Source organism: Ambystoma mexicanum, chromosome 14 (assembly GCF_040938575.1).
Source record: "Ambystoma mexicanum isolate Mex_15411 chromosome 14, UKY_AmexF1_1, whole genome shotgun sequence".
Taxonomy (NCBI): domain Eukaryota; kingdom Metazoa; phylum Chordata; class Amphibia; order Caudata; family Ambystomatidae; genus Ambystoma; species Ambystoma mexicanum.
The window spans coordinates 542,851,565-542,871,156 of record NC_090940.1 but is presented as its reverse complement, the minus strand read 5'-3'; the positions used below and the strand labels follow the sequence as shown (position 1 = coordinate 542,871,156).

At 43.6% G+C, this 19,592-nt stretch overlaps 1 protein-coding gene across 1 annotated transcript in view; it reads left to right on the top strand.

Annotated features, from left to right (window-relative positions):
- The window catches only part of LOC138526942 (cholesterol 24-hydroxylase-like), a 428,213-nt gene that overhangs the window by 182,740 nt on the left and 225,881 nt on the right, over positions 1-19,592 (top strand). Inside the window, exon 5 of the mRNA XM_069637835.1 lies at positions 783-869. Within this exon, the coding sequence (XP_069493936.1) occupies positions 783-869 (87 nt within the window). The remainder of the gene's footprint in view (positions 1-782; positions 870-19,592) is intronic.

Sequence of the window (19,592 nt, the reverse complement as noted above, 5' to 3'; positions counted from 1 at the left end):
TGCAGATGGCGCAAGATGTGTAGAACTCGTCTCCGCATAGGATCTGCTGCATTCCATACAAGATTCACTCTGACTGAAGAGGCGCTTTTAATAGTAGGATTTCTTGTCATCCAATCATGTCAACATAAATTATAGTGCCAGTGTGGTCTCATGGTCTGGAGAGACCTCAGACAGAAAAGTCAAGCCTGTGCCACTCTGTGATGCATGCTCAAAATTCAGTTTACGAGAACTTAGAAGTTGCCATTTACTTGAGGAGAACCATCTCCGGTTCCGGAAGCACCTCAAGACCTTCCTCTTTTCTTCTGCCTTCGCTCCCCCTCTCCCCTGCTGATCTGTTCTCTCTTGGCACCGTGCACCTGGCCACCCTCTGTCCAACGGGCCCAGGTACCTGCTCACCCAGCCCCCCCTTTTTCGTCCTGCACTTATCAGACCTACCCTGTCTGCTGCCTTAAACCTAGCACTTGCAAATTGCTGGCTGCACTACCACTGTTTGTTGCCTTTATTATTTATTTATTGTTATTTATCTGTTTCTCCTCTGCTTCGCACTTTCCACTTCTTCCCCCTTCCATGCACTTTTCCCCTCTCCCTCTCCCATGCACTTGCGCGTTCTCAATGTTACTGGGCCTAGTAAGATCGCTGTTTTGTTATCCCCTGTTCCCCTCCCTTGCCTTGTCGCGCTCTGAAACACTTGTGTACGAGCGCGATAGAAATAAAATATCAATATCAATATCAATGCTGTAAATCTGGATTTGGTAACTCTGCTCTATTTTCTGTCTCCTTAGATGTCTTGGAAAAGGTTTGGTGACTGCTACAGATAATGATCGGTGGCACAAGCAGCGCAGAGTAATGGACCCAGCATTCAGTCGGACGTAAGTTAAAGAATTTCTTTTAATTAATTGCACTTATCTGACTTCTGGTAGCTGGGTGGAAGGAGAAACGTTAAATACATTGATGATTGTAAAACTAACGGAGTAAAATCGCATACGTTTGAGAATTACGGGCTTTCAGGTGTTCTTTCTAAGACGTAAATGTCTGGTATGTACCAGTGTCAGTAGATTGAAGCCAGCAAGGAGCACTATAACTCAATTATATCCATGACCCCATCTTATGTTCCATCCTATCGTCTGCCCTCCTCTCTCTGCCCGCTGCTACTACCTCTGACCCTCCTTCTTATCTGGCTTTATCTTCTCTCGTTGATGTTGCACTTCCAACCTCCTTGGTATCACCTTCACTTTCACCTCTACCTTACAATGTTTCTTCCTTCATGTCACAACTACTCTTTGATGTTCCCTCCTTTGTATCGCTTCCAGTCTCCAATATTATCTCTTCCTCCTTCGACTTTTGGTGCACTACCTTTTCTTACAATCTTTTGCCCCCAATATCTTTATATTACTACTGCCTCCATTACCTTCTTAGCCCTCACCACCATCTCTTATCCACTGTTTCCCTCTTAGCTCTCATCCCTTCCACCTGCTCACCACTGCGGCCACCTGTCCACTCACCGCCATCTCTCCAGCCTCTGCTTCTTCCACCACTGTTCATTCTCCTACCTTCTACATACACAAGCTTCCTGCTCCTGCAGCCCACTCTGAACTAGGGCTATGTTTTTCTCTTCCCACTTGGGTGGAACCTTTATGGGGTCTGCACCTTTGTCTTGCAGGTGGATGAGAGTTTGGATAGGCTGTTGTCCCGGAGTACACCTGGGGCTGCTGGTCTCAGGAGGCTGGACCAAACCTCTAACTGTCCAGTCTGCCATTTTTCTGTCTGAAACTCCCTAGTGCTTCCTGTGCTGAGTGAGGCTCTTAGTGCTGCCAGCTTGTGAATTAGGTAATAGAAACACAATGTGTATGCTTGGCAAACCGTTTTTTCTATTCTCATCATCATCATGTGGTAATATTGAATCATTGTATCCCGGTCGTGAGAATCTCTAGCTGGGGAACAATGCTTCTGTAGTTCTGCTTCCCACAATGTTTCCACAGAGCTCGGTAAGCCACAGATTGGTAATATTGTATACAATGAGCTATTGAGTTCACCTTTAGTGCTGCAAACTCTGTGAAATAACTTCTTTAATGTATTGTGTAAAGCTGCAACTGTATTTAAATACTTGGTACCATTGTCGAGTGAAGGGAAATGATGTTCGTTAAAGGGAAAGGTGTCTTTGTCCATGCTGGAACTTTTGGCCAGCTCAGAGGCAGCTTGAGGATTTCTGTTTGGGAGGGTGTGCATTATAATTCCCCTGCAAGATCTCAGAAGGGGTTTGAAAATGTCAAGCCTTTTTTAACTTGCGTGGTCCATTTCACTGATCGATCGGTCTGGTGTGCAACACTGTGATTGTCTCCTCCTAGCATGTGAATGAGGCTAAGGTAGAGTGAACAAGTGATCCTTCCCATACTGCCCGGGTCCAACATCCAATGGCTCAGTCTGACATATAGACCCGTAAGTGACTACCTTAAAGGTGGGATAGGGAGGGGGCGGTATCAGACAGGGATTTCATCAAATGTTTCCTTTCCTTTCCGCTGGCTCTTCTCTAATGTGATTTTTAGGGATGGGTGTGACTTGAAGATGGATTTATCCTTTTCTGGCAGTAAATCCTAATGCACTGCACCACCTTTGGTGGTTTGCCCTAGGAGCTCTCTAGATCCTTCTGTAGGCCACTTTCATATTTAACTTTGGCCACCCTCAACCATTGACCAAACTGTGGTAGGTCTGTGCCCAAGATTACTTCTTCGGGAAACCCAGGCAGCACGACCATCTCTGCCATGCAGTGTTCTTATCCCACCTAAAAATGTAACCATGCCTTTGGATAGACGTTGGAGTCAATGTGGACACAGATAACCAGAGGAAGACAGAGGGGTTGACTTGCTTCACGAGCACCATGTAATTATAATTATAATTGTTCATTTATAACGTGCTTAATAACAGCAAGTGGATTCCAAGCGCGGGATTGGGATTCGAACCTGTGTTGCACTGCATTGTCTTGCGTCCAAGACAAACGCGTTGCCCCATAGCTATCCTTCCTTCCCTGTACAACTGGAAAGTGACCTATCAGCCTCCCGAATCCAACATGGACCAGACATGCTGGCACATGAGGCTGATTAGGGCATAGTAGGTGCGTCGTGGTCATCCCTGGGCAAGGATTTCTATCTCTTTGGCCATCTCCATTGTCTAATACCCCAGACACAATTCTCATCTCTATCATTGTATTCTCATCTCTATCATTGTATTCTCTAGCACACAATAGCTTGTTTCCAGCAGTTCTAGTGTTGGTAGGACCACATATATAGAAGTGAAATACGTAAAATCAGGACCACTGCTAGGTCCATGATTGCAGTCCATAGCAAGATAAGAGAATTGAAAAACCAATACAGGTCCTGGTCTAAACAATGGAAGAGAACAAAAAAACTTGAATGTTGGCAAAAGACTGTTAAAGTTATTTGCTCTAGAAATACCCAAAACATATGGGCTCTGTTGGGGGAGCTGAGAGGGAGCAGGGTAACCCCACAAATTAACCCCATAAATGCTGAGGAATGGGTAGTGTTCCTTGAGAGGTGCAATGGAAAAACGGAGGAGATTATTGAAGTATCTCCTATAGCTAAGCAGCTCCCCCCACCCCATTTCCAGTAAGTTTGGAAGAACTTCTAGATAAAATCTCCAAACGTAAAGCTTCCCGTGCACCGGGACCTAATGGTCTCTCGAATACGGTTATGAAAAACAGTTCAATTTTTTGGGCAAACTTACTGAAAATTCTTTTTGAAAAGGTCCTCAAAGAAGGGAGAATCCCTGAAACCTAGCAGACTGCAATATTAGTCCCGGTATTCAAAAAAGGGAATAGATTGGATCCGGGAAACTATAGACTATTGTCTCTCTTGGACTGATCTGGTAAATTATTTTATTCCTTATTACTGCAGAAATTACAATTTTGGGCTGATGGAATAGGGGTTCTGGATCGTTTTCAAAGCGGATTCAGAGCCGGATACTCGACCACTCATAATCTGTTAATCATGAATACTCTAAGAGATAAAGCTTTACAACCAAATAACCCACCACTGTATGCTCTATATATTGATTTCAAGGCGGCCTTCGATGTCGTTAATAGGGAGAAGCTGTGGAGGAAGTTGAAAGGAATGGCATGCCCTGAGGGGTTGCTCCATTACTTACAGCTTCTACATTGTAACACCACAGTGCGGCTGAGGCTAGATGAAAGTGGAACTATCACCAGATCCATAAAACAACTTAGGGGGGTGAAGCAGGAATGTGTCACTGCACCAGTAATGTACAATTTGTTTGTATCAGACATTCCCGACTTCATTCGTTATGCTCATAATTGTCCCCCGAAATTGGGCACCCAGCATTGTTTAGTAATGGCTTACGCGGGCGATTTGGTCATTTTTGACCATACATTCTGCGGACTATTACGATCTGCGGAGCGGCTATGGGAATATGCGGAACTAAATGATTTAGTAATAAATCATAATAAAACAGAAATAATTCTCTATACCCATGGGAAAATCAGCCGCCCCTGTATGAACATTAGAGGTCTTGAAATTCAATACACACACTCATATAGATATCTGGGAGTGGAATTTGATTCTAAAAGAAACTTTGATACCTGTTTCCAAAACCGTAAAACAAAAGCTGCCCAATTAACTGCTATGATATGCCAATTCTCCCGAAATCAGAGCGGATATTTGATCTGGGCTGCTCACCAATTTTATATCCAATGTCTGGTGCCCATGGTAATATATGGACTAGAGGCCTTGATTAATACTAATTTAGATTGGCTTCAGATAATAGAGGGCAAGTTCTGTCGGAAGCTTCTGGGACTACCGCAAGGTATACCGATGGCAATTTTGAGACTAGAACTTGGTTTGTTCTCACTGAAATCCATGGTATTGAAGAGGAGAGCGGAACTCTTTATTAAAATACATATGAACTCTACCAATTTGTTGTTGGTGACTATGAGAGAGGATATCAGTGGGAACAAACAGGCTAAGCTTATGGTAGAAATGACCACACTATTTAAGACAATAGGATGGACGCCTAAGTGGGATAATAACTATGAATACTTGAAATATCAGCTGCGGGAGCGGTTGAAGTTATGGGACTGGCAAAACAATTATGAGCATTTAGAAAGCTTAAGTAGTTATGGATTCATTTCTCATCCACTATATACATACAAAAAGTCCCAAGGGTATTTAAATCTGTGCCCATCGGATAACCTAAGGTGCTTCATATTGCTATTACGCATCAATCATCTTCCGGTGTTAATGGCGATTGGCCCTGAACGAGCAATGCCTAAAACTGATCGTTTCTGCCGGATCTGTAAAAACAATGCTTCATCTGAAACTGCCAGACATGTTCTTATGCAATGCCCAAAGCTGGGCTTATCATATATTAAGCATTACAGCAGTTATGTCCACAACCTGGACTACATTAAGGAAGAAGAGTTTTGGTATATGTGCATAAACACCTTGAATGCTAGTCTCCACCTGGCACTATATAGAGTATGGTGTGTGGTCAATAAAAGATTGAATGACAGTAACCTATTAATCCAACAAGACCAATGAATTGATATCTTTGATTAGAAATAACTATTGCTTTAGGGGTTGAGTCCTGTTCCTATCTATTGAGTGAAAGCAGCAAAATATTTAATAATAGCTGAGTGCATGCACAGTATTTGTTTTCTTTTCCATTATTGGTGGATTCATTCATTTACCTATTTGTTTAGCAGCTCTTGCATTTCTAGAGGTAGTGACCTTTTTATTTATATGGAACAAGAAATATGTTATTTTTATGAGTTTATTTAGATGTTTTAATATGATGAATTTTGGTATTAAGGAGTGGTTAATTGTGTATATTTGTTGAATTATGTGTAAAGTCTTTGTTTATAAAACTATATCACATTAAATAAAATAAAATAGACATATTAGCCGGCCCACGGTAGCGGGCGTGTAGTTATGGTTAAGTTGCTAAACTCATAGGAAGAGCACTATTTCGGTGGCTTATAACTTTGCTCCCCCTGGACGAATCCTCACCAAACTTTGCAAAAAAAAAGTATATGGGTGGCTCTGAATTTTTTCACCAAGTTGGGTGAGGTTTCGTGTGGGGGGGGAGTTATAGGGGGTTCCCAAACATTTTGTTTCCCCATAGACTGAATGGGGAAAAACTTTGCGCACAGCTCCAGGTCAAACGGCTGGACAGATTTTCACCAAATTTGCACCAGGAGCGGGGGCTTGGGTCAGAAAGTGTGCTTTTGTGTGTTCGGTGGAAATCGGACCAGTACATTTTTTGCAAAACAGTGAAATGTACGTCCCAAGAAATGTGTGATGTGTCTGCTCCGCGAACCCATTTCGCTGTTCGTTCCGCGGACAGAAGTGTCATTGGAATGTGGTATGGCGTGGTGTCAGAGAAGTTTGGATGTGGCCTGTGCTTGGCTGGAGGGAAGCGTGCTGTGCGTCAACATTTTTTGGGAAAACCGCCATGGTGTATCGGAGGACAGTGTGGCGGCGGAAGAGTCTGGAAAATGTACCGTACGCATTGTGTTGGCGGTAATAAGAGACAGAATGGCTCGGGAGTGAGAAGTGGTTCATGTGACATATGTAGGCTAGTATTTTCTGTGGTGATTGAAGGCAGCTGTCTTAACGGTCCCTTAGCTTCTGCCGTGACCTGTTTGCGGTGAACTCTTTTTGTGGTGAGTGGTGGCAGGTCATTTGCAGATGGGGACTGTATTGTACATTACATAGGTTGGGTGGGAGCGCGGGTTGTGCTGCGCTGCGGATTGGAATGCAGTAGTTGGGCACATGGGGGCATGCATGGGTGAATGAAGGTGCGGTGGGTCTGTGAAAGGATTACACTATTGGGTGCCTGGCCAAAGCCCATAGCCTGTACACTGTAGGGCATACACTGAGGAGCGTAGGGCTGTTTCATACACACCACAGGAAGGCATGTTTGAGTCTGCATCTGGTACAGGGTGGTGCTTACATAGTTTGGTGTGTGCAGATTGGTTGCAGTAGCGTTAGTGCTGCAAACTGAATGAGGGTAGGTTGGCAGTGACGTAGTACTTTGTGAATGAAATTGGATAGGGGTGCAGGAGAGAGTGTTTTCTTTCCACATTGTGTTAACTGTTGCTCCATAGCTACATGGTGGTGCACAGGTTGGGTAGGACTGCTGGTGCTAGTGGTGTGTATGTCGATGGTCGTAGTTGGTGAAATGGTAAAATGCATGGTGGTATTACGTTGCTGTAGGTGTTTTCAAGGCCTATGTTGTGTGCAGAATTGTTGAAGTAGGCCGAATGTTGTGAAAATGTTGTGGTTAGTAACACAATACTTTGTGATTGGCTGTGGGTAGAGGTGGTGGAGGATGTGGTATGTTTGTGCATTCTGGTAAGTGTGACCTGGGTTCGTGATTGGGTGTTTTATGGTGTGGGGGAGTTGGGGTGAAGTGCTGCTACCTACGTGTGGCACGTTTGTGCAAAATGGTAGCTGCCCACATGGGCATTATGTTAACTGTTGCCATTTGTTGCTGCGTAGCGTCATGGCGGTGTACAGGTTGCGTAGGAGTGTTGGTGGCAGTAACGTCTATTTGGATTGTCGCAGTTGCTGATATGGAGACATGCATGGTGGCATTACGTTATCGTGAGTGTGTTCAAGGCCTAGACTATCGGATGCATGCATTTTTCAATGTCCATGAGTTAGAGGGTGGTGACATGTAAGGAATGGATGTGGAGCACATTTAAGCCGTTATAGGCCACTGTTGCAAATAGATTGTGGGTAGGTTGACAGTGGCACAATACTTTGTGAATTGTAGTGGGGACGCCCATAGTATGTGATCGAAAGGGTAACTGTTGCAATTTGTTACTGCATAACTCTATGGCGGTGCCCGGTGGTTGGAGATGCTGCAGTGAAAAGTTACCCTGTGTGGGGACTGGGTGCAATGCTTGTATAATGTCAGTATGTTACACGGTATGGTTAAAGGGCATCTTATATGTGCTTGGATAGTGTGCTGTGTGCACAATGCTTGCAGTATGGGCGGTGTTGTAAACATGTTGTGTTTATGTTGCCAGTGAAACAATCCTTTCTGAGTGGAAGTGGGTAAGACAATAGTATGTGAATGAAAGGGCGTGGGGGTGCCGAAGACAGTGTAATATTTATACATTATGATAACAGTTGTATGTAATGATGTGCATGTCCATTGCAGTGTCGAGGTTGGTTAGGAGTGCTGGTGCCAGTGGTGCACATGTGCATAGTGGTAGTTGGTGATATGCTGACATGTATTGTTGAATTATGGTGGGGGGAATGTGTGGAAGGAACAGACCCACTGGAGCAATGCAGGTTTGGCATTGTATGCGGCACAAGGTGGTGATCTTTGGAGAATGTGTGAGGAGCACATTGTCGACGTGCTACAGCAGCACAAGTGAGTTGCAAAGCGTGTATTGTGCATTCTATGGTTGTGGTGAAAGTTGGAATCTGCTACAGTATTTGGTGTGCAGCAGGAGATGATGCAGTGGGAAGTTGGTTAGTGTGGCCACAGGGTGCAGTGCGTATGTAATGTGAGTATGGAAGTGGGTACGGTTGAAGGGCAGCTTATATGTGGTTAGTTAGTTTGCTGTGTGCAGATGTATTGAAGTAGGCCCAATGTTCTGAAGGTGGTATGCATAGGTTGGCAGTGACACAATAGCGTATGAATGGTAGTGCGTCGGGGTGGTGCAGGCTGCACTATGTTTGTGGCTTCTGCTAAGTTTGACACGTTTTCTTGAATGGGTGTTTTATGGTTTGGGGGAGTTGGGTAGAACTCCTGCTATGTATATAACGTTTGTGCATAATGTTAGGTGCCCACATGGTCACTTGTTTGGATGTATAGTGTTGTGGTGGGTGTGGAAAGGGTTGCAATGTTGTGTGCATAGCCAAAGGTGTGCTGGGGGCGTGTTAGGATGTTTGTGGCTGCTGCAATAGTTTATTCTTTAGCAGAAAATTCTGGTGGAGGGGCTTTGCAATCAAACTGAACATTTACTGGGAGTGTTTACCGGTAAATGAGAAGTGGTGTACAGAAATGACAGTGTGCAATGCAGAGGTTTTGTATGTGATTGGTGCATGAAATGTGACAGCACCCAATTGGGTGAGTGCTGCAAAAAGTGACCGTGCAAAAGGAAGAAGTATGGTCAGAGCTTTACTAGGCTGTGACCCTTACTGTAGATGGGAAAGCGCACGTACACATCCTCCCATTATGAGCAGGGTGCTTATCGTCGGTGATACCTTTGTGCGCCATCTGCACAGGTGTTGTGTGCAAAGAGGAGTTGCTGGTCATTTCAGATTGGAAGGAGTGGACGCTTTCTGGGCCTGTCAGGGTGACTGCAGTTTCGGAGGGATGGTTCGCCTTTGCAGATATGTGTCGTCCGTCACGAACGTGGACTGTGTCGTGGTTCACTATGGAAATGTACATTTGGGTTACATGTCGTGTGGATGATTAATCTGTCTCCTGAAGAGGTTGCTGACCACAGTGATGTGTATTTTTCCTACGGCCAAGGTGGTCTAGTCATGCATAACACCAAGAGCAGTGTGGGTCCATGACGGTGTAATTTATCCCCAGCCAGAGGTCGGAAAGTGTGTTATAAACAGAATTATGCGTCAGTTTATGCAGACTGCTGGCATGTTCTCCACCCACTATGAGATCATGAAGTCGCAAAATATACAGTGGTTCCGTAGAAATGGCATTTATTTGAGCGCCATTGGCAATGCCGTTTTCTTTTACACTGTGCAAGAAGCATTGACCAGAATGTTGTGAAAATGTGAGGACAGGCAAACAGAAACACATATAAAGAGAAAATACAAAAAAAAATTGCTTGCATGCACGTAAAAAATAAATAAAACACTTTATACATATACGCTGGAAGACTGAATCCCCTGCCCAGTTTCATATTGTTTACCACCCAAACCCCCGCACCTCTCCTCCCACCTTCACTATCAAGAAAAGGTAGTGCATTACGCTGTACTTTCAGGATTGCACGTGGCACATCCTGGGTGGCTATGTGGATGTATACAGATGGAGAAATCGTACATACTTTCATTGAACTTTGCAGTGGATGTGCTTTGGAATGGCACGACATTTGTACTGTAAATGTGTAACAGTACATTTCAAGTGTTGTACAGCATTGACAGTGTTCGATGATGGCGGCTTTAATGCGATTGGTGGATGCGTGTGTGCCTATTTACCAGTAACCCAATGAAGTAGAGCTGCAGAGAAGATAGTGCAAAGGGAAGAAGGACTGTTCCAGTTTTACAGGGGTGTGGCCCACAGGCTACTTTGGAAGGCGCACATGCCAAAATCTGCGCTTTACACCCCTTTGCCAATTGCCTTGGCAGTGTGGGGATTAGCCAATCAGGTAGTGTGGGTGTGGTTAACAGGAAGGGGAGGTGAAACGGTTGCACATTATACTCTGCGTACTGAGGGTGGCTGACATGGCGAAACATATTGTGTTGACTGTAGGTGATCCCTTTTTAATATATCTGCACAACTATGCCCTGCAAAGAAACTTTGATGGCATTTCTGGTTTGGAAGGAGCAGACGCATTGTGGAGCGCTCTATATGAGTGCCATTTCTTCGATATGCATGCACTTTGCAAAGACCTCGCCACATTTCCAGTAGTAGATGTTATCGTAATTAATTACGGCGGCATGCATATGGGTTACCTGCCTTGCTTACATTTGTTCCGTAGACTGGGGAGGTTGCCGAATGTCGTGAGGACGCTTTTTCACACCGCCAAGGTGCTTTCCTCATCTATAATACAGCGAAGAGTAGGGCCTACTGCTCGTGGATGTTTTTCCAAGCCAGCCGAAGCAAGGTGTCTCATCAACAGAAGCATGTAAACTTTTTTGTCCGCTCGTGGAATGTTCTTCTACAACAATGACCTTATTACTTGTGGAAATGTAGAGTTTTTCCAAGAAAATGGCATTTTGTTGTCATCCATTGGCAATGCTGTTTTGTTTGCTCGTCTGCAGGATGTGGTGAAGAGTTTACTGAAATAATGTGTGTAGAAGAAAACACAAAAGCTACTAAAAACAGACAAAAAAGGTGTTTTTGTAGAAGAATCTACACAAAAAAACAGACCCTTTTAAGAGTCGCCCCTTACAACGAACTCCCCCCGCCCTGGTTGCAAGTTATTCCCCCATGCCCGCACGCAGCACGAAAGTCACATGCAGGGATTTGCGGGTGGCGGCCACGAAAATGGAACTGTGGGGATTGTCCAAGGAGTTGCTTTGGATGTGCGGCAATAGGAAGAGGGACTCCTGCTGCACTGGGGCCCGGCCCTCGACGTACATAGGGACCCGCACTTGCCACATTGGACGCTCCACACCATGCTGGCCTATGGAAATGGGACTGTAGTGATTGTCCTATAATGTGCTGCTCAGGGTGTGTGTATGACGACAACGTGCCAATAGGAAGAAGGACTCCTCCTGCTTTACGGGTGTGCGGCCTTGGCGGTACTTGGAGAAAGGCACGTGCCACATTCTGCGTTAGTGAGCATGCTGGCCAATAGAAATGGGACTATGACCTTTGGCCAATCAGGTGCTTTCGGTGTGCGTCACAGGAAATTACTTTATTTACTGTGGCTGGCAAACATGGCAAGACGTACAGTTTTTCGTCATGGGTGATGGCTTTGTGGAAGATCTGTGCGTGTATGCCCTCCATGAAGACATGTCTGGCAATTTCGCTTTGGAGGGAGTGGACGCTTTGTGGAGTAGTGTTGAATCGTGCTGGTTCGGCAGACTGCTTCTAGAATGTCAGCGCGTGGCCTCTTTGTCAACTGGGTTTATAAGGAAGGGAAAGGGGGGATCCTCTTTGTATTTTATAGAGGGGCCTGAGTCTGGAGGACGAATTTACACTGCAAAGAGAGGGGGTTGGACTCTGGCTGCCTCTTCCTCTGAGACACTAACAGGTGTCGCGCTAGCATACATGAGACCAAGTCTACGCTAGTAAGACTTGTGATTTTTTGTAATAGAACCCAACAACAATTTTTCACGGGTGCTTAAGAATTTTTATTTGGGACACACCCCAAAAGATTTTTTAAAAAAACATAGACAAACTAAAAGTCCATTGTCACAAATTGTATTTTCATTATATTGTATCGGCATATAATGTCAACAACACTTAGTCATTAATACAACAAGGTTATCAAATGCAATATTATTGTACATGCACTGAGAAGGAGTCGACACTTAGATGTGTTTCCAGCTATTTAACAACGCAGATGTAGATGGTGGGTTGTTCTATAGCTTTCCTCAGGACTGTGAAATCGGGTAGTCTTGTGTGTGTTTCTCTGACCAAGCTGTGGATGAGGAACAAGAAAAAAGGGGGGGACATGTGCTGTTTTAAAAGGGTTCTATAGAATAAGAAACTAAAAAAGCATGATGCTAAGCTCAGACATACCTGTCTTCAACAGTATTTTGTCTCAGGGCAGGATGGTGCGTGGGGAATGGCGAATCCGAGTATGCCAGACCAGGTGGTGATTGTTCTCTGGAGTTGCAGGAGAGGTCTCCGCTGCAATATATAGGACACAGCGTGTGTTAGATGCACGGTCCTACTTGTGTCATGAAATTGACACTGTGCACGTGAGAAATTAAAGTGCTGTTAGCCTACTATTGGCCGGTGCAGAGTGTAGTTAGCTGTGCGTGGACACATGTCTCCTGTTATAATATATAGACAATGTATCCTAAATGGGATGTCAATAGACTGTTATAGTCACTTTGGTATTAATACTTGTAACACCCCGAAGGAGAGGGCGAGTTGCTTACCTTCTCGTACTGGGGAGAGCTCCTGAAGTGAGCTGTGTCGCTGACCGTGCTCCGCGCATGCGTGGTGTCACGTCGGTGAGGCGGGCAACCAGAAAAAGGTGAGCCAAAATGGTTTGCGCATGCGTGAGTAAATAGTGGTGGAGTTACCGCGCATGTGTGGGAAAAGAAAGTGTACGTGCGTTCATGGCTGGGATACTGTTGCTATGTCGCGTCAGAGATGGGCGTAGTCTGTCTGCACAGTTGATAAGTCCCGTGATTTGCAATGTATACAGGGGGGCTGTGTAGTCCATGTGTTTTCCAACAATACAGTACAGTCTGCATTTCATACATTTTGAGATTGAATTTCAGTAATACAGAGCACGTACATGTGTATTTTGATTAATACAAACATGCGGACATTAACATACATAGAATTTTGTACCTCATTCTATCCTATGTAACATGATAATTGGTTAATGAGGAAAGTAGGGAAGTATACTAGTGGGAGGTAATTAAGGTGTATTTAGAAGAAAAGGTTCCACTCTATGCAGATGTTTAATCCATTCTTCACCGTATCTAATCTGTGGATCCATTTCTGTTCCAATTTTCTCAGGGCTAGGTCTCTGTCACCTCCTCGTTCCTTTTCATCTATGGTTTGGATGATCGCCCATTGAAAGTCTGTATATTTATGTTTAAGTTTGCTGAAATGGGCCACTAAAGGTTTGTCCTCAACGACGTTTTTTAAGCATGATCTGTGTTCGCAAATACGTTGCCTCACCTCTCTTTTACTTTTGCCGATGTATAATAGATCACAGGGGCACCGTATTACGTAAATACTCCACTTGGTACGGCAGTTGGTGAAGGTTTTGTACTTCCATTCTAGGCCATTAAGCGAGATGGTTTTTTGGTCCTTTGTCAAATTGCAGACTGAGCAGTTGCCACATCTGTGATGTCCAATGACAGGGGGGAGATCCCATAGGTTGGTCTGATTGGATTTTTTCGTGGAGCCTGGGTATGTGTGTACTAGGCGATCCTTTATGTTCTTACTTCTTTTAAATGCGAATCTGGGCTTTTCGGGGCTAAAATCTTCTGTTTGTAGAAGTTTCCAATTTGATAGCACCGATTTTCGAATGCAATTGCTTATTGGGGTAAAGGTGGTGACACATGTCATTTTTTCAGCGTGTTCCACTCTCGGTCTCTTGGTAAGACATGTTTCCCTACTCATATGCCTTGCTGTCCTACGTGCTCTACGTATAATATTCGGTGGGTACCCTCTTGCTTTTAGGCGAAATTCTAGGTCCTTTCCATTTTTGTCATATTCTGGTAGGGTGGTACAGTTTCTCCGTATCCTGAGGAATTGGCCGAAAGGGAGGTTTTCTCTGAGTGATTGTGGATGAAAGCTTTCAAAGTTTAACAGTGTGTTTTTGTCTGTTGGTTTTCTGTAGAGGGTAGTGACGAGATTGCCTTGTTCTGTAGTTTGAATGTTGAGATCCAGGAAAGGTATACTGTCATTGTTTGAATTCATGGTGAATTTGATGCACGGGTCTACGGTGTTGAGCCAGGTGTGGAAAGATTCTAATTCCGAAGGGGTGCCTCTCCAGACGGTGAAAACATCGTCGATGTATCTGACCCAACCGATTAGATTTTGTTTATATACGTTGTCTACATTGTAAATGTGCTTGCTTTCCAAATTGTCCATGTACAGGTTTGCTATATCCGGAGCGAATGTTGAACCCATACTGGTACCTCTTATTTGTTGAAAGTATTTGCCTTGGCACATGAAAAAGTTTTCTGTGAGAGCTATCCGTATACATTCTAGAATAAAGGATGTCGGTGTTGATTGATCTCGTCTGTTGTCTAGGTAGGTCTTTAGTATTTCCAAGCATTCTCTTTGTGGAATGCTGGTATATAGGGCTTCTACGTCGAAAGTGACCAAGATGTAATTTTGTTCTGTTCTGATACTGGCGAGATGATGTATCATAGCCGTAGTATCTTGTATGTATGATTTCATTTTCTGGACAAAGGGTCGTAGGAAGATGTCTGTATATATTGATAAAGGTTCTAGAAGTGAGCCTATTCCGGACACTATCGGTCTCCCCGGTGGTACTGTGGTATTCTTGTGTATTTTGGGGATGCAGTAGAAGGCCGGGGTGATCGGGTGTTCTGTTGTGAGAAACATTTTTTCATCATTGTCGATCCAGCCCTGGGACTCTGCAAAAAGCATAAGACTCTTGATTTCATCCATTAGACGTGTTGTTGGATTATGATCTAATTTTTTGTAGAACCGTCCGTCTTGAAGATGTTTCTGTAGTTCATTGTCGTAGAGATTGTTATCCCAGAGCACAATGCCCCCTCCTTTGTCTGCTGGTTTGATACAAAATGTTTTTTGGTTTTCCAGATGTTGTAGTGCCAGTCTTTCCTGTTTTGTGAGATTGTCTCTTTTATGATTTTTGGTTTTGAAAAAGGTGTCCATGTCTCTTAGGATTTTATTTTCAAATGCCAGTATTTCTGGGCAGATCATTGATGTTGCAGGGGTAAACGTGGATTTCGGTTTTAGGCCCGTTGTGGTCATGTCTTTGGGTTCGTTTTGTTTGGAATTTCGGAAGAAGTATCTTAAGCGTACCGTTCTGAAAAACTTTCTTAATTCTACTTCTGTAGTAAATCGATCTGCTCTGTTTGTAGGTACAAAGCTCAGTCCTTTGCTGAGAATGTTCACATCCTCAGGGGTGAGGGTATAGTTGCTCAAATTAAAGATTGGTATTACCATTGTTGCTGTGGTGGTTGTTGTGGGGTCCATTGTCGTGTTCTCATCCCGTGGTACCCTTGTTGGCGTGTTCTGCCTTGTTTCCCACGTCCTTGAAAAAACTGACCTCGTTGTTGTCCTGTGCCTGATGTCGACGGGCCGCTAGCGGAAGAGTCTGATCCACTGCTGTTGGAGGAATTCGAAAAAGATACGTATTTTTTGGGAAACCGTTGTTGAGTGCCTCCTCTGGTGTTGTTGCCTGTGTTTTGTTGTTGGTAGAATCCTGGAACAAGGTAAGGGTACGTTTTTTCCTCTTGGTAGTTCTGGATGTCTTTTTTCAGTTTCCAAATTTTCTTATCCAGAGTGAATTCTTTAAATTTCTTTATTTCTTCTTCTATCTTTTCCAATTGTGTTTTGATATCTGGAATGACTGAGTCTTCAATGATTTTTTCTTCGAGATCCTTGAGTTCTTCTGTTTGTTTTTTCGCTTCCTCTTCAGCTGTTTCTATTATCAATATAATCCAATCTCTGGAGCATTTGTTTCCTACGCCACTGAATTTTGCCTGAAACCTGGGGTTGTCCAAAAATACCCTCGGTATGTTTTTAATTTGCAGGCCTTCTGGTATGACTCCGTTTTTAAGATACTCTATATCGGAAACTTTTAGAAAAACCTTCACTGCTGGGACAAACACCACAAACAACACCAGCAACACCAGCAGCAAAAACAACCTCTACCTCAGACTTAGGCACTCTGTTGCAAAAAAAGAAAAAACTGGTTCGCACAGAATCACATGGATTGCTCATGCTAGAGTATCTTAAAAACGGAGTCATACCAGAAGGCCTGCAAATTAAAAACATACCGAGGGTATTTTTGGACAACCCCAGGTTTCAGGCAAAATTCAGTGGCGTAGGAAACAAATGCTCCAGAGATTGGATTATATTGATAATAGAAACAGCTGAAGAGGAAGCGAAAAAACAAACAGAAGAACTCAAGGATCTCGAAGAAAAAATCATTGAAGACTCAGTCATTCCAGATATCAAAACACAATTGGAAAAGATAGAAGAAGAAATAAAGAAATTTAAAGAATTCACTCTGGATAAGAAAATTTGGAAACTGAAAAAAGACATCCAGAACTACCAAGAGGAAAAAACGTACCCTTACCTTGTTCCAGGATTCTACCAACAACAAAACACAGGCAACAACACCAGAGGAGGCACTCAACAACGGTTTCCCAAAAAATACGTATCTTTTTCGAATTCCTCCAACAGCAGTGGATCAGACTCTTCCGCTAGCGGCCCGTCGACATCAGGCACAGGACAACAACGAGGTCAGTTTTTTCAAGGACGTGGGAAACAAGGCAGAACACGCCAACAAGGGTACCACGGGATGAGAACACGACAATGGACCCCACAACAACCACCACAGCAACAATGGTAATACCAATCTTTAATTTGAGCAACTATACCCTCACCCCTGAGGATGTGAACATTCTCAGCAAAGGACTGAGCTTTGTACCTACAAACAGAGCAGATCGATTTACTACAGAAGTAGAATTAAGAAAGTTTTTCAGAATGGTACGCTTAAGATACTTCTTCCGAAATTCCAAACAAAACGAACCCAAAGACATGACCACAACGGGCCTAAAACCGAAATCCACGTTTACCCCTGCAACATCAATGATCTGCCCAGAAATACTGGCATTTGAAAATAAAATCCTAAGAGACATGGACACCTTTTTCAAAACCAAAAATCATAAAAGAGACAATCTCACAAAACAGGAAAGACTGGCACTACAACATCTGGAAAACCAAAAAACATTTTGTATCAAACCAGCAGACAAAGGAGGGGGCATTGTGCTCTGGGGTAACAATCTCTACGACAATGAACTACAGAAACATCTTCAAGACGGACGGTTCTACAAAAAATTAGATCATAATCCAACAACACGTCTAATGGATGAAATCAAGAGTCTTATGCTTTTTGCAGAGTCCCAGGGCTGGATCGACAATGATGAAAAAATGTTTCTCACAACAGAACACCCGATCACCCCGGCCTTCTACTGCATCCCCAAAATACACAAGAATACCACAGTACCACCGGGGAGACCGATAGTGTCCGGAATAGGCTCACTTCTAGAACCTTTATCAATATATACAGACATCTTCCTACGACCCTTTGTCCAGAAAATGAAATCATACATACAAGATACTACGGCTATGATACATCATCTCGCCAGTATCAGAACAGAACAAAATGACATCTTGGTCACTTTCGACGTAGAAGCCCTATATACCAGCATTCCACAAAGAGAATGCTTGGAAATACTAAAGACCTACCTAGACAACAGACGAGATCAATCAACACCGACATCCTTTATTCTAGAATGTATACGGATAGCTCTCACAGAAAACTTTTTCATGTGTCAAGGCAAATACTTTCAACAAATAAGAGGTACCAGTATGGGTTCAACATTCGCTCCGGATATAGCAAACCTGTACATGGACAATTTGGCAAGCAAGCACATTTACAACGTAGACAACGTATATAAACAAAATCTAATCGGTTGGGTCAGATACATCGACGATGTTTTCACCGTCTGGAGAGGCACCCCTTCGGAATTAGAATCTTTCCACACCTGGCTCAACACCGTAGACCCGTGCATCAAATTCACCATGAATTCAAACAATGACAGTATACCTTTCCTGGATCTCAACATTCAAACTACAGAAGAAGGCAATCTCGTCACTACCCTCTACAGAAAACCAACAGACAAAAACACACTGTTAAACTTTGAAAGCTTTCATCCACAATCACTCAGAGAAAACCTCCCTTTCGGCCAATTCCTCAGGATACGGAGAAACTGTACCACCCTACCAGAATATGACAAAAATGGAAAGGACCTAGAATTTCGCCTAAAAGCAAGAGGGTACCCACCGAATATTATACGTAGAGCACGTAGGACAGCAAGGCATATGAGTAGGGAAACATGTCTTACCAAGAGACCGAGAGTGGAACACGCTGAAAAAATGACATGTGTCACCACCTTTACCCCAAAAAGCAATTGCATTCGAAAATCGGTGCTATCAAATTGGAAACTTCTACAAACAGAAGATTTTAGCCCCGAAAAGCCCAGATTCGCATTTAAAAGAAGTAAGAACATAAAGGATCGCCTAGTACACACATACCCAGGCTCCACGAAAAAATCCAATCAGACCAACCTATGGGATCTCCCCCCTGTCATTGGACATCACAGATGTGGCAACTGCTCAGTCTGCAATTTGACAAAGGACCAAAAAACCATCTCGCTTAATGGCCTAGAATGGAAGTACAAAACCTTCACCAACTGCCGTACCAAGTGGAGTATTTACGTAATACGGTGCCCCTGTGATCTATTATACATCGGCAAAAGTAAAAGAGAGGTGAGGCAACGTATTTGCGAACACAGATCATGCTTAAAAAACGTCGTTGAGGACAAACCTTTAGTGGCCCACTTCAGCAAACTTAAACATAAATATACAGACTTTCAATGGGCGATCATCCAAACCATAGATGAAAAGGAACGAGGAGGTGACAGAGACCTAGCCCTGAGAAAATTGGAACAGAAATGGATCCACAGATTAGATACGGTGAAGAATGGATTAAACATCTGCATAGAGTGGAACCTTTTCTTCTAAATACACCTTAATTACCTCCCACTAGTATACTTCCCTACTTTCCTCATTAACCAATTATCATGTTACATAGGATAGAATGAGGTACAAAATTCTATGTATGTTAATGTCCGCATGTTTGTATTAATCAAAATACACATGTACGTGCTCTGTATTACTGAAATTCAATCTCAAAATGTATGAAATGCAGACTGTGCTGTATTGTTGGAAAACACATGGACTACACAGCCCCCCTGTATACATTGCAAATCACGGGACTTATCAACTGTGCAGACAGACTACGCCCATCTCTGACGCGACATAGCAACAGTATCCCAGCCATGAACGCACGTACACTTTCTTTTCCCACACATGCACGGTAACTCCACCACTATTTACTCACGCATGCGCAAACCATTTTGGCTTTCCTT